This window comes from Punica granatum, chromosome 7 (genome assembly GCF_007655135.1).
Source record: "Punica granatum isolate Tunisia-2019 chromosome 7, ASM765513v2, whole genome shotgun sequence".
Taxonomy (NCBI): domain Eukaryota; kingdom Viridiplantae; phylum Streptophyta; class Magnoliopsida; order Myrtales; family Lythraceae; genus Punica; species Punica granatum.
Genome location: NC_045133.1, coordinates 1,689,312 through 1,702,585, shown reverse-complemented (window position 1 = coordinate 1,702,585; position 13,274 = coordinate 1,689,312). Strand labels below are relative to the sequence as shown.

The window sequence follows — 13,274 nt, the reverse complement described above, 5'->3', positions numbered from 1 at the left end:
AAGTTAAAGTAGGATTTTAAAATTATACTTTGAAACCAAATAAGTGCGAACTCTGTGTCTATATATCGTATTGTAAGGTAGTTTGAATCTCAACGATAAAATCGTTAATGGCTCGTTTGGATTCAAAGACTAATTTTAAAATCTTACTTTAACTTAATTCTACCCACAATAAAATAAAATAACTCATACAAAATCAAATGGTAGGCCCCATTTATATTTCTCTTTTTCAATAACAAAATAAAATAACTCATACAAAGTCAAAGAGTAAGCCCCACTTATACCACTCTTTTTCAAAATTAAAATCTAATTTTAAAATATTACTTACAAACCAAACGCAACATAAAATTATGTTTGCAAGATCTCTATATATATATATTTGTAAAGGACAAGTACTTACTGTGCGAGACATCTGACCTTATAAATAATATTAAATTAATAGTATTTAAATTGATGAATGATATTTCGACGGTTCCGGATATGCCCAATGCTTATTAAATTAATAGTATCAAGAGAATATGGTTTTGGACGTTAAAGTATTTGGGGATTGTACTTGGAATTGAAGGAAGATCCTTCAACTTAGACCTCTTGCTAGGCCTTTATTTAAGGATGTTGCGGGGATGGGTCAATTATGAGTTTCTGGTCTATCTGTGGGACCTTTAGCTCTATATTGTACTCGGGGTCTACAGTGTTTTCCTACTATAATGAATCATGAGCCAGTTTGTCGTGTCCTCAAGAATGGTAGTTGGCAGTGGTCAAGGAGTTTTGATCCTCAGTCTGTGGAAATAAAGCGCTTGACGGGCATTACATCCCCTAGATTCACAGAGCATGTTATTTGCCTCCCACATATATCTGAAACCTATACAAGAAGAAGTGCATGGGATAGTCCTTGAAGTAAAGATTCTAACGTTACATGGCGAAAAGTGGTGTGGTTTGTTAGCCACCTCCCCAAGACTTCTTTCATTAGTTGGTTAGCTATTCTTAACGGGCTAAGTACTAAGGATCGAATGCTTGAATGGCAACTGTCCGTATGTGAGTTTTGCAACGACTATGAGGAAATGGGGATCATCTATTCTTAGGGTGCAGGATTACTGAGGAGATCTAGTGCAGTTTATTATGCCGAGTGGGTCATGTTGGACGACCAACAAATTGGGAACTTGAACTTCAATGGGTTGGACATGTCACTTGATGCTACTGTATATGGACTCCGCTTGACCATATACATCTACATGATATGGACCAAAAGGAACTCGAGAATATTTGAGAAGAAATCAACAAGAGTAGCGGATTTAGTGCTCCGAACCATCAAGCTTTTGAAGATGAAATTATTATCAATTCCAAATGTACAGTTTAAGTTGTCTAGATCTTTTATAGCTCAAAGTTTGGGTTATAGTTTCTCTAAATTTATATTTTGTATGAGTGGACTCTTCTACATATTTTTTGTTCAATGAAAATTACACAACTCATAAAAAAATGCGCAATGCAATTGATGAATCGAAGGACATGCAAATTAAAGTGGAAAAACAAGAAATTAACTAATTAATAAAGGCTGGTGCATGCTATAGGGAAAAAGGAACCTGTCGTTGAATTCGAATGGGATTCCTTCCCTCCATCAGTTGGTCGGTCTTATGATAAACAGTCGAAATTCAAGTGGGGATGGATCGAAAGGGTGTAGACTTGTAGACTGTGGACCATTTTTTGTTATTATATATTAACAGTTCATAAAAAACCGACTGTTACACAATCGCATGGCTATACAAAGCTTAATAAAAAACCGGTATATGTAAAGGAAGCAGTTATAATCTAAAATGTTTTTCTCTTCACCTTCAACTTACCGGTTATTGATTTGATATTACACCACCCTCATTGAATAATTTTTTTCCTAGGGCTCTCCAATTGGAAATGCAAGTGGATATGGTAGAATTGTAGCTTTTGCATTTGCACGGATGCATGTCGAATAATAGAAGTACTAAACACTTAAATTGAAAATTACCATATGTTGTCTCTGTAATCTAATATCGTGTTAGAATTTCCGGTATACAATGGAGCTGATCCGGGCAAGGGAAATATGTCCCCATATGATCCTTATTACTACCCAGCTAGTTGAATTACTCCTAGTTAAACTTCAACTGTTAATCACCAATATATATATGTCCACTCTGCATGGATTACAAATTCATGAAGGTGCCCACATGAAATGAGACCGGTTTGCAGCTTTTCCTGAAAGAAAACCCTAGCTCAGCTAGTGGCAAAATAATGTAAATATATGTAACTAGTGGAAAAGGAAGAACATATATATGTTTACGTCTGTATGTAAAATTAAATATAAATGATGAGTTTAATTAACTAAATTAAACATTCCAATTTATGACTAAAAAAGTTTTACCTCTTAATGGACAAATTCAACTCGATTGAATTAGTCGGGATCTATTAAACTTTCGGATACCAAGATTTACATTCAAAAATAAAAAAATACAAATTCATTGGGGCTTTCAATGGCAGAGATTGAAACAGTGGGAAGACACGCATTGTCATCATCACACACACAAAGAGACGACGACATAGCCCACCGTAATGCATGCATTCTATTGAATCAGGGGAAGGGGAAGGAAGCAAGACATCCGCCCCATTCCCCCTGTGATTTTTTATTTTTATTATTATTATTTTTTTTTGGAGGATGCAACACAAATCAGAGCGAGAGCTGTAATAGAGATTATTTGGGGGAAGCTAGCTTTATATGTTTTTTTTTTTTTCCCTTTTTGCTTGAAGGATAATTGAGAAGTTTTATATGCACTGTTAACATATTTTTTGGTCAAATGGAATATATCACCCAGCAAGTCATAGAAGGTGGCTAGTCGACTTTAAAGTGTTATAGAGAGTTTACACTTCAAGAGGTCTGCTGCTGGGCATGTTCATCGTTCTTCGATTTTAACCGCAGAGAAACCAAATCCATTCTCTTTAAACATGAATTCTACAAAACATGAGGAATTATAATAAGTCTAATCACGCGATGACCATTAAGTGCAAGTCTTTCAATATTTTTGCTTTAGAAGTACATTTGTACATATGAGCAACTACATGTATACGAATCTGCGCGCTCAGACACCTTATGTGTCAACCAAAAAAGTCCTTATTTAATTTATCATTAGTTTTTTCAGTGATCAATAAAAGCGTGCATACCGATATCGTGATCCTGGACATATATATATATAATTACGATAATTTCCGACGTAGGTTTTATATGAATGTACACTAACAAACTGTCGACATATATAGTGATGCACAATCGATGAGTTTCCCCATAGGTAAAGGGGAACCTGTGATACTCTGGGAAAGAAAGCATCAGGACTCGCAGGATTATGTTGGAGAAGTCCTAGAAAATATAAGCATTTTTTTGCTTAGTAGTTAGCAATACACACAAATTAGACCAATCATGCAAAAAAAAAAAAGACCAATCATGCAAAAAAAAAAAAAAAGCTGTACAGCCAGGGACTTAGGAACCTAGCTTTTTGATCAGAATACATTAAAAATTTACCAATCAAATGAATATCTTGGAAATTGATGATCGACCCCCCACCTCGGGGCACGACATCTCTCCTTTTCTTCCCCTTTTCTGGTCATTTCCTCTGTATATTTCTCCTTCTTTTACTAATTAGAGTAGTAGTCTTTTACTAATTAGAGAAGTATCAACACCAAATTCACAAGTATTGATGACTATACATAATTGGCATCCCCGGATTTACATGCATATATCGAAGTGTGTTTCATGTTCCTTTATTGATCTAGCTATGCAGAACGTACGCGTACTTGCAATATACAGTGGAATCCGGATATCGAATTGACGAGCGAACGAAACGGCTCAATTAAGAAAATTCCGTGATCCTAACACAGATTCTGAACTCGGAAGATGTCTAACCCTACTAATTCCCGGGGGTAATTGGAGAGATGATGCCCGAGATTTCCTAAAAGTCTTTGGGTTTGAATCTTTGAATGAAGACTGGGAGACCAGAATCTGCATGCATGGAAGAAACCCACGTGGTCTCATTCCATGAAAGAAAAAGGAGCAAAAAGTGACGCACTTTTGGCTTGCACTTGGCGGATCATCAATTAGGTCCCCCACACTACGCTTCTCAAATTTTTTTTTGCATCCCCTAGTTACCATTCCGATTCTAAGATTATCGGGTGCTCTAACAGATTTTGAAAAATAGCCGTAATATCGTCTGCTCGTTTCTGCTTTGCACATATTGAAAGATACAATTTTACTCGGTTTGGTGGACCGTAAGTGCATAGTCTATGCCGCTGTAATTTCCCGTGTCCGTCCATATGTCTATATATTCATATCTCTAAGGTTCCCATTTTCATATCTCACACACACTTCGCTCTTTTCTTACAATTTGGATAGGGTCTCCTTTTCTCTCCCTCTCTCTTTCTCACTCTCATTCATTCTTTCCATTATCTACATTATCTATTTCTTTACAGTTTCCAAGCTTAATTTCCTAAGCCCTGAGACTCACGTCTTGTCTCCATGGCAGGGAAGAGATTTGACAGAGTATGGCTTTCCTTGGGATCCTCTTGATGGGAGTGCTATCTATGAGCATGAGCTCCTCAAAAGTCCATGGCAATGGTGAGGGATGGATTAATGCACATGCCACCTTCTACGGCGGAGGCGATGGTTCTGGCACAATGGGTACGTATGTCTCTTCCACCCGGTTGATCAGTCAATCTGTGATTCTTCATTGTAATGTAAGGACCACGTATCAGTTCGGATTATCGGCACGAGTTGGATGTAGCATTTGTGCAGCCCTAGTCCCATTTCGAGTTTCAAGCATGTTTATGGTTCCATATCTTGCTTAGAGCGGTCTATCACTATAGACTAAAGATTATCTTTATAGTGAAATTGAATTGAGCCAATCGCATTTCACAAAATATTTACGTACTATTCTACCGTATTCACAGGTCTACTTATATTAGATTGAGTGCATGGGTTGTCCTACTTAGATCGAGTTTACGGGATAATCTTATTGATGTCTTCTGCAGGCGGGGCATGTGGCTACGGGAACCTGTACACAGAGGGTTATGGCACCAACACTGCAGCGCTGAGCCCTGCGCTGTTCAACAATGGGCTGAGCTGCGGGGCGTGCTATGAGATCAAGTGCACGGGCAGGCCGAAGTGGTGCATCCCGGGCTCGGTGGTGGTCACTGCCACCAACTTCTGCCCGCCGAACAACGCGCTCCCTAACGACGCCGGGGGCTGGTGCAACCCTCCCCGCCACCACTTCGACCTCTCCCAACCCGTCTTCCAGCAGATCGCGGACCACAAGGCCGGAATCGTGCCGGTAGCTTACCGAAGGTAAGGGGCCGGGATTGCACCCATGAACCAATGCTGTTTCTTATCAAATTAGACGAAAGTTTGGAACTTTTCTTCGAAAGAGTCGGTATCTTCTCATCTCCTCAGATTCATAAAAGTTGACTACATTTTCCATTACCCTGTTTCGGGAAAACAGAGTACCGTGTCATAAGCAGGGGGGCATCAAGTTCACCATAAACGGCCACTCCTACTTCAACCTCGTGCTCATCACCAACGTCGGCGGCGCCGGCGATGTCACCGCCGTTTCCATCAAGGGGTCCAAGACGGGTTGGGAACCGATGTCCCGGAACTGGGGCCAGAACTGGCAGAGCAACACCTTGCTTGACGGGCAGAGCCTCTCCTTCAGGGTGACCACCAGCGACGGCCGCACTGTGGTCTGCAACGACGTCGCCCCAGCCGGGTGGTCCTACGGGCAGACCTTCACCGGTCAGCAGTTCACGAATTAGAGCTATCCCCAACCCCTATTAGTTAAATTAGTTAAAGGCAGGTAGGTAGTGAAGCTGTAGGGATGTGTGTGTTGGCGATAAGGGCTTATTTTAAAGTTTGGGCCTTTATCAGCAGAGTCTTGTGGTTCCTGAGTTGTTTGCTGTGCTGTGTTCTTTGAGTCTGTTCATGTTGTTTGTTGCCTGTCTAGTGTCATTTCTGTGACTGTTCTGCCCTCTGTTTTGGGAAAGGGCGGAGCAGGAGGAGCCAGCTAGGAAGGAATTGGGCAGTGGAGGGTAACATGGTACTTTTTGTCCCCACTTCAGTTTAGGGTAGAAGCAGCATCAGGGTTCCATTGCTGAGGCTAAAATTATATATAGTCTTGCCTCATATAAGGTAAAAAGGGCTGATTTTGCTCGAGTCTTTGTACAAGAATGTGTCATTTGGTGCTGGTAAGCAACAATAATGTGTCTCTGCTCTGAATTAATGATCCCTATCTGTGTCATCCTCTTATAAACTCGGTTCATTTTCTTGCCGAGCTTGACCGGTTTATGAGCTCCATATGAAAGACAAGCACACGACTTTCGCATGCTTCCATTAAAGACTCGTGCATTTGGAAGGCTTCATAGTTAGAGAAGTGAAAGGGAAACGAGCAAGACAGCATGGGAAGAACCCGGAAAGAAAGTGTAAATTATGGCATTTTCCATTTCATCTGCAGAAAGCTTCCATCAACATAGATTTCTTAGCTGACTGATAAACCTCAGTATTGTCTCTGATATACAAAGGCCAACTAAATAATGGTTTGGTGGTCTGGGGATGAATGTAAAAGCACATCCCTATACAAACTTAAAAAGAATAATAAGTAAAAAAATGAAAAGTGTATGAACAGATTCTGGTATTGCTCCTGTATGGAAACTGTTGATTTATATTTGTATATATATTATATATTTATGTGTAAGTGTATATATACATCACGAAGACAAAATTGCCGATAGGAGAAGCTGCCACTTGATCTCTTCCCTATATGGTATCATTTCAGTTCCTTCACGGGAACAATTATCCTATCTTTATACTGTCTCGTCTGTGACTATCCGTTGCAGGTGGTTGTCCCGAAGAATCCGTTTATTACAATGCACAGACAGAAACCAGAGCTCAGAGACCGCTCTTATTGCTGGAGAAAGAATCACAAACATCCTCAGTTTGGTTGCTGCAAGAAACAAGAGCTAACTGATCAGTATCCCAGATCAATGCTTTACATTTCAATGCAAGAGCAAACAAGTATAAAACAACGTCAAGTATCCAATTTTCTGACAACCTAAGTTCAAAGGACAGATGAAGTTACCAGGCTTCATGTGCTGACAGAATGGGGAACGATGACGAGCAGAAATTTATATAATGCAAACCAGAATGAAGAGATAATGGGACCGCAAACCAGTAATCCAGTTCTGATGACTAGTGAGGTTACTGGCTTTTCAGCAATATCATTTATAAACATAATGCCAACAGAAAATTTCCATTGCCACGTAAAAAAGGGAACTGTAAGTTGTAAAGAAGCTTGCCTGGTTATAGGAGGTCCCGTTATACATGGTGATCCCACAAGGTGCATGCCCGGTGCCCCAGTTGTGATGCCCATCGTCATAAATGGGCCTTGGGAGTTCGACATTGCCGCCAACTTGATATTCCACAGGATGCCCTCGTATGTTCATCTCCATCTCATGCTTAATTTTCTTATCATCGGCCAAATTCAGACCAGCATAATGCGGGTACTGATACTGATCCCCGACTTGTAAACGCAGGCAAGAGTTCCCGTTTAAGTCGTTCAGGACACAGCCATCTTGCACGAGATTATCAACCTGTCCCATGTGCCCAATCTCTGCCTGCTTGTCCCCTCCACTATAGTATGCAGAACATCCCGGGAGGGAAGCATCTGAGGAGCTTGCAATGGCCCTATAAGAAGGGAAAAAAAAAAAAAGCATGTTAAATGCAACCGTCAGCCAAACTAACTCCTCCTTGGTCTTACAAGTACAACTCACCCATGCGAGAGAAAGTTTGGGTCGCTCTGGAACATCAAATGATGATTCTCATTAATTGGAAGCCACGACAAAGGCTGTACTTCTTGCATCCCTGGCATCACAAAAGGCAGCTGCATCCCATTCTCATACTGCAAAGTAAGGAAACCCACATGAAGTCCCACTCTCTCAACACAAAACAACCAGAAAATTCGATCAACTTTACATCCACCAGTTGATGTAGGTCCCACAAAGCCCTTTACTGGATCCACAACAATCGCTTATTTCGATTGATCTGATGTAAAGCAATCTTTCTGAACCAGGTCTAGGCAACAATCTCTGGGGCAGAGAGAACTACAGCAGGAATTGTACTGAGTTTTTACCTGGTTTGTGCGTTCAAGGGACATCAGCTGGTGCTTTCCTATGTTTTCCTGCAGAGAAGAAAGAGCTTATCATATATTGTGAATGCCGAACACATCGAAAGGTGAAACATCAGTTGAAAATCTTAATGAGGTAAGGTAACTTCAAAATATCGATGTACCTTGTGTCGACGTAATTGTCCAATTGATTCTCGTAGGGAGTCTTCCATCTGCCTGAGATGTTCTATGTTGTCGATCTTCTCGGGATCGCTCCAATAGCTGTAAATATAGGAGGAGAGGCTTAAGTACTACAATTCCAGAGACTTGTGAGTCAATTATTACAGCAACCAAGAAGCGCGCACAATCCCAAGCTTCCAAAGAAAGTCATACTTGGGATAGAGATGAAGATAGAACAAAGAAGATTTTTGGGCCTGTAAGAAAGAAGAAAAGGCAACACTTTACAACGACAAGCCCCAAAAATACACCTTAATCTCTTCTGTACTTCTGCAAGTTGACCCTGCAATAGCCTCACTTGATTGGTCATATCCTGCCCAGAAATGATCAAAACATGTATATATGCATAAAGTGTTAGCACAATCCACAGATTGTCGAGGTTGAAAATATGCCTGTGAAGAATATGTACCTCGGCTGTCTGCGAGCTGCAAGGAATAACGAAAAAGAAAGATAAGAATTCAGATATTTTTTGAAGCAAAAGTAGAGAGTAGATATTATGCAAATTTTTCAGCCAAATGATCACAGACCTTGCACCCAGAAAGTCCTGTACATTCACGTCATGATCCAACTTCTTAAACGTCTTCTTCAGTGCCTATACTCTCGAAAGAGAAAAGATTATTAAGCTTGAATTGACTAGATGTAGGATCAGACTAGATTGATATTAACTTGATATGAAAAGAAAAACCAAATGAGAATCTTAATTGAGTAGGAAACTGACAGAAATCTTACTTCGAGGCTTTCAAGCTTCCTGCTTCAATAGAAAAGAAACGATCAGCTATAGTTCCACTCCGCATAACCAAGAAAGTACAGAACAGATACAAGAGCATAAATGATTTGATCGTACCTTTTTGCCCTTTCCTGCGGAGTCAACTGCGCAAACTTGGCAATGACCTCTTCGAAAGTGCTGAAAATCAAACAATGCACGAGAACAGCAAAATAAGAACTCGAAGTTTATAAAATGAAAGCCACTTTAACGTACTACCTAGTTCAATATATCAGAGCAAAAGCTGAACATCAAAATGTTCACGGACGATAATCAGAAGCAAGCGTACCGAAAATTTGAAAATCAAGTAAGAAAAGGAATCATCTTTCCATGCCATTGATGTCAATAGCTCGATCAATTTGACCAAATATAAGGATATCAAACAATAGGCGCAAGAACACCAAGTAAATTTGGAAAAGAGCCACCAAAAGACCAAGTAGGCAAAATCGCGCATATTAAGAGCGTAATTTCAAATGAAAGCTGAGACAACATGAATTGCCTAATAATGATCGCCCCTCAACTTACCTTCTCTCTCCGTGGAATAATGTGGGCTTTCCAGTCGGAGAAAACATCAGAAGGACGATATCTATATCGCATAATATCGACAGCTCCTTAGCTTTCTTCAATATGCCGTGCCTCCTTTTCGAGTAAGTTATTTGCCGATTGCTAACGCTCTCTAATCTCTTTATCTTTAGCTTTACTCTCCCCATTTCCACTGACAAGCCGTGGACAATCTCTCTGCCTGAAGCTGCCCCGAGTATCACCAAAAATATGCTCCAAGCTTTCAAAACTTATCGGCCTCTCTCCATCACGAGCGATCCAATCACTGTCGGATTGATCTCAGTTCCATCACAGGGAAACAGGGTCCTTCAAGAAAATCCATCATTGCTAGGCGATTATCGAAAAAGGGTAGACAGTGGAAATCGAATCTTGGGCAAGAAGTGCTATGATTGCTGATTCGGGCACTCGAGGAATCTTACCTGTTCTTGATGCCAATGGGAGAAAGGAAAGCAGCCGACTTCGGGATGCCCACGTGAAAAAGATTGATCCTTGAGAACAACAAGATTGAAACAGACTCGTCTGAATCTATGGAAAAATGGGAAAATTATTTACAAGAGGTCGATTCTTGGAAACTTGAGAGTGACACCACCCCCACCACCCCACAAGAAGAAAAACCAAAGAAAGGAGACAAAAAAATCCAAAAGGGGATGAGGAAATCGCAATCAGAGTTTACAGAAACTGGTTGAATCCGGTGGGAGAGAAGACATGTTCACATCGCGTAGCCAAATAAAGAAAGATATATAACACAGAACAATACACAGAGAGAAAGAAACAGAGAGGAAGAGATACAGAGAACGGGGTACAGAGAGAGAGAGAGAGAGAGGAGGATATAAATCTTACGAATGAGGGCGAAGGGTGAAGCTGAGATATCGGGGGGTTGAAATCAGCAAAGCCAACCATACCCCTCTCGAGGCTGAGCCGAGTGTGTCTGCGTGTGTCTGTGTAATGAATGAGAGGGAGGGAGGGAGGGATTCGCTTGAGCGGGTGTTGTCCCAACATGTTTCTCCACCAAGCAACCTTAACTCCACGGTTCTGTCCCCTTTATCCCCATCAATCACTATCCAACCCCTTTTTGTCTCCGTGTCTGTTACCATCAATCCATCCCCAACAAAACCATCTACAACTGTCATAGATTTTAGCTCCTCCTGTTTCTTAAATCAAGATTCAAAAATTCATAAACCTCTGTTTCTGAAAACTATAAGCTCCTCTGTTTCTTATGATATATATTTTTTTCGCTGAATTAAAAGTTAGGTCGGATTATTAGTCCGTTGTGACTGCCCCAACTAAGGGAACCTAACAACCACAGAATATTCCTTTCGCCATAGCTCGCTGATGCTTAACCACTAGACCATCGTGCTGGTGATATATATATGTATGTTTTTTTGGATGTCTTATGATATATTTATATGTCTATGTTAAATAATTTACTCCAGTATACAATTCATGTCAACTTTCATAAAGCAAAGAACAGGGCATATACCAAAAAGGCTGAAATCTTTTCTTATTCTTATAAATCATCATAGACAGTTATTCTGGCAATTACAGCAAGAATCATCTTTCAATCGGATCGGGTGGCTCTGAACAACTACATTTAAGGCCTCACAGTGCAAAAAGTTACACAATCATGGACACAGTCCAGAAATCTTCGAATTGGAAAAGGTCACAATGGAGAGATGGATTCGGCAAGGGAGTTCTCAGAATCTGCTGCACTGAGTGCTTCTTCCAGCTCTTGCCGAGGAATCTCGATTTACTTCTGAATCTACAGATTTCAGCGAAAAATGGGTTCCCAGAGCATTTACTGTTCTCTCAATGAATGTCAATCTTGACATGGAGTCCTTCAAACGCAAAAGATAAAATATCACTCAATTATGCATCAAGAAGCTCTGATAGTTTAAAATAATTTTTTTTTTTAAAAAATTGCTATTTGCGAACATACCCGTCGATATTCAGGAGCTCGCTTGGGAAGTTTCAGATAAGACATGTTCCTAACCTCGTAGTCCCACAAAAAAGAGGTGTGGTGAATCCACCTGCGTTTCGTGATGGATTGAGCATTCCCCCCGAACTTGCGGTCACCAAACACATAATCTATAACCAGAGTGCGTTGATGTCTAAGCCACTTTGAAAGCGTCCCCTCAAAGAGGAAAATACTACCAAGTGAAGATGCAAGGGTATTTATCAAATGGGATACCATTCTCACGAAGACGGAAATCACCAATTCCTCGGAACACCTGGTCATATATTAGGCTGCTCCACGACATGATTGGTCGAGGATAAGGCTGCAGCCCAGGAACCGCGTCCTGGTTGCATATGAAAGTGACGAAGATGGTCCCTTGATCAACAATAACAGTCCCTCCCCCAGTGAATCTTCTAACTACTGGAATTTCATCACGCAATACCGGCTTAATCTCAAGGAGTTCGGCAGGTTTCCTATTACATTAATGAACAAACTTTTCTTGTCAAAAGACACTCTTTCTGTTCTTTTTTCCACCTTATATGCTGATGGTAAATCTCAAATACCCCACAACTGACTGCAAGCAGGTTACTGGTAACAAATCCAATCATCTTGTCATTCTATTAGGAATTGGCTTCTCGATCATCGATCCATTAAACCAGCTGAAACAATTTGATCAACTTCATGCTTGCTCATTAAGAATTCAGAATTCAGGTTCCTTGTTATAAACAATCTATTGCTCAAAGGAGACGAAACCAATAACAAACTTTGAGCTCATAACCAATCATTCATAATCTAATATTTTTTCAGAGTATGTGAAATAATTTACCCAGAAACACCCATGACGATGGTCGGGTCATTCGTCCCATCATTTACGATGCACCAATTCTCCTTCGAGGTCCGGAAAAGTTCCTCCTCGAGATGCAGCTGCTGCAGGATAGGCAGCCCTTTGAACCTGACGAGATTCATCAACGGGAGGCCAACTTTTCGGGCTTCAGGAAAAGTACCCATTGCAAATATGATCTGAATTATAGCCCCTCTTAACTCCCAATGACTCCATTTATTGGCAGTCAACTTCTCAATAGCTCTAGCAAAAGCTCCTCAGAAAGAACAAAGTTCATCCCCCAGTAGCGGGACCCCCTTGCAGCCGAGACTCCCAGAGTTGCCTACACAGTCGGTTGAAATTAGAAAAACAACCAACTGGCTATGGTTGCCGAGCCAAAAGCTGATATCTTTTGAATTTTGCGGGGAAGAGAAAATCACAATCTGAGCTGATGCTATTTGGTTCTAACTAAACAGTATCGCGTAAGTCAAATTCATCGTCCAAGTTCCTATCTTTCCAACTGGGTCGAGAGAGAGATCATAGAGAAAGAGAGCGCGCGTACCAATCAGCAATGGCGGATCATACACTCTGCCACCCAGAGAGAGAGAGAGACGAGACAGGAGCATAGCATGAGCAGAGGAGGAAGAAGATGGGCTTGAAAGCCGAGTCCATCATAAAGAGTTGGATATGGGCTTTCTTCATTATTGGGTACCAAATCGCCGATTTTTTTTACTATTGACTAATTAATTCTCGCTCGAATGTCGGCTTGATTTAGTTATGTTTATG

At 40.7% G+C, this 13,274-nt stretch overlaps 3 protein-coding genes across 5 annotated transcripts; 1 reads left to right on the top strand and 2 right to left on the bottom strand.

Moving 5' to 3' along the window:
* The first annotated feature begins 4,353 nt into the window (after nt 1-4,353).
* On the top strand, nt 4,354-6,282 carry LOC116215246 (expansin-A1-like). Its single transcript, XM_031550885.1, has 4 exons — nt 4,354-4,400; nt 4,530-4,684; nt 5,035-5,347; nt 5,502-6,282. Exons 2-4 carry the CDS (start codon nt 4,549-4,551, stop codon nt 5,809-5,811), a joined length of 759 nt encoding a protein of 252 aa, XP_031406745.1. The 5' UTR covers nt 4,354-4,400; nt 4,530-4,548; the 3' UTR covers nt 5,812-6,282.
* A 188-nt stretch (nt 6,283-6,470) lies between these two features.
* On the bottom strand, nt 6,471-10,700 carry LOC116215245 (agamous-like MADS-box protein AGL65). Of its 3 annotated transcripts, none has more exons than XM_031550884.1 (13): nt 10,555-10,700; nt 10,134-10,202; nt 9,679-10,020; nt 9,235-9,294; nt 9,120-9,138; nt 8,918-8,982; nt 8,800-8,815; nt 8,642-8,703; nt 8,339-8,435; nt 8,181-8,228; nt 7,822-7,949; nt 7,348-7,735; nt 6,471-6,995 (listed from the first exon to the last, which is right to left on the bottom strand). In XM_031550884.1, the coding sequence occupies exons 3-13, from the start codon at nt 9,861-9,863 to the stop codon at nt 6,984-6,986; spliced, it is 1,080 nt and encodes a 359-aa protein (XP_031406744.1). In that variant the 5' UTR covers nt 9,864-10,020; nt 10,134-10,202; nt 10,555-10,700; the 3' UTR covers nt 6,471-6,983. The 3 variants fall into 3 exon arrangements, with proteins under 3 accessions (XP_031406744.1, XP_031406743.1, XP_031406742.1); XM_031550883.1 differs by having other exon boundaries at nt 10,134-10,239; nt 10,555-10,696; XM_031550882.1 differs by lacking the exon at nt 10,555-10,700 and having other exon boundaries at nt 10,134-10,509.
* A 491-nt stretch (nt 10,701-11,191) lies between these two features.
* LOC116213209 (lipoate-protein ligase LplJ-like) lies at nt 11,192-13,165 on the bottom strand. Its single transcript, XM_031548056.1, has 5 exons — nt 13,051-13,165; nt 12,495-12,831; nt 11,903-12,141; nt 11,651-11,799; nt 11,192-11,549 (listed from the first exon to the last, which is right to left on the bottom strand). The coding sequence occupies exons 2-5, from the start codon at nt 12,674-12,676 to the stop codon at nt 11,409-11,411; spliced, it is 711 nt and encodes a 236-aa protein (XP_031403916.1). The 5' UTR covers nt 12,677-12,831; nt 13,051-13,165; the 3' UTR covers nt 11,192-11,408.
* Nucleotides 13,166-13,274: the final 109 nt, after the last annotated feature.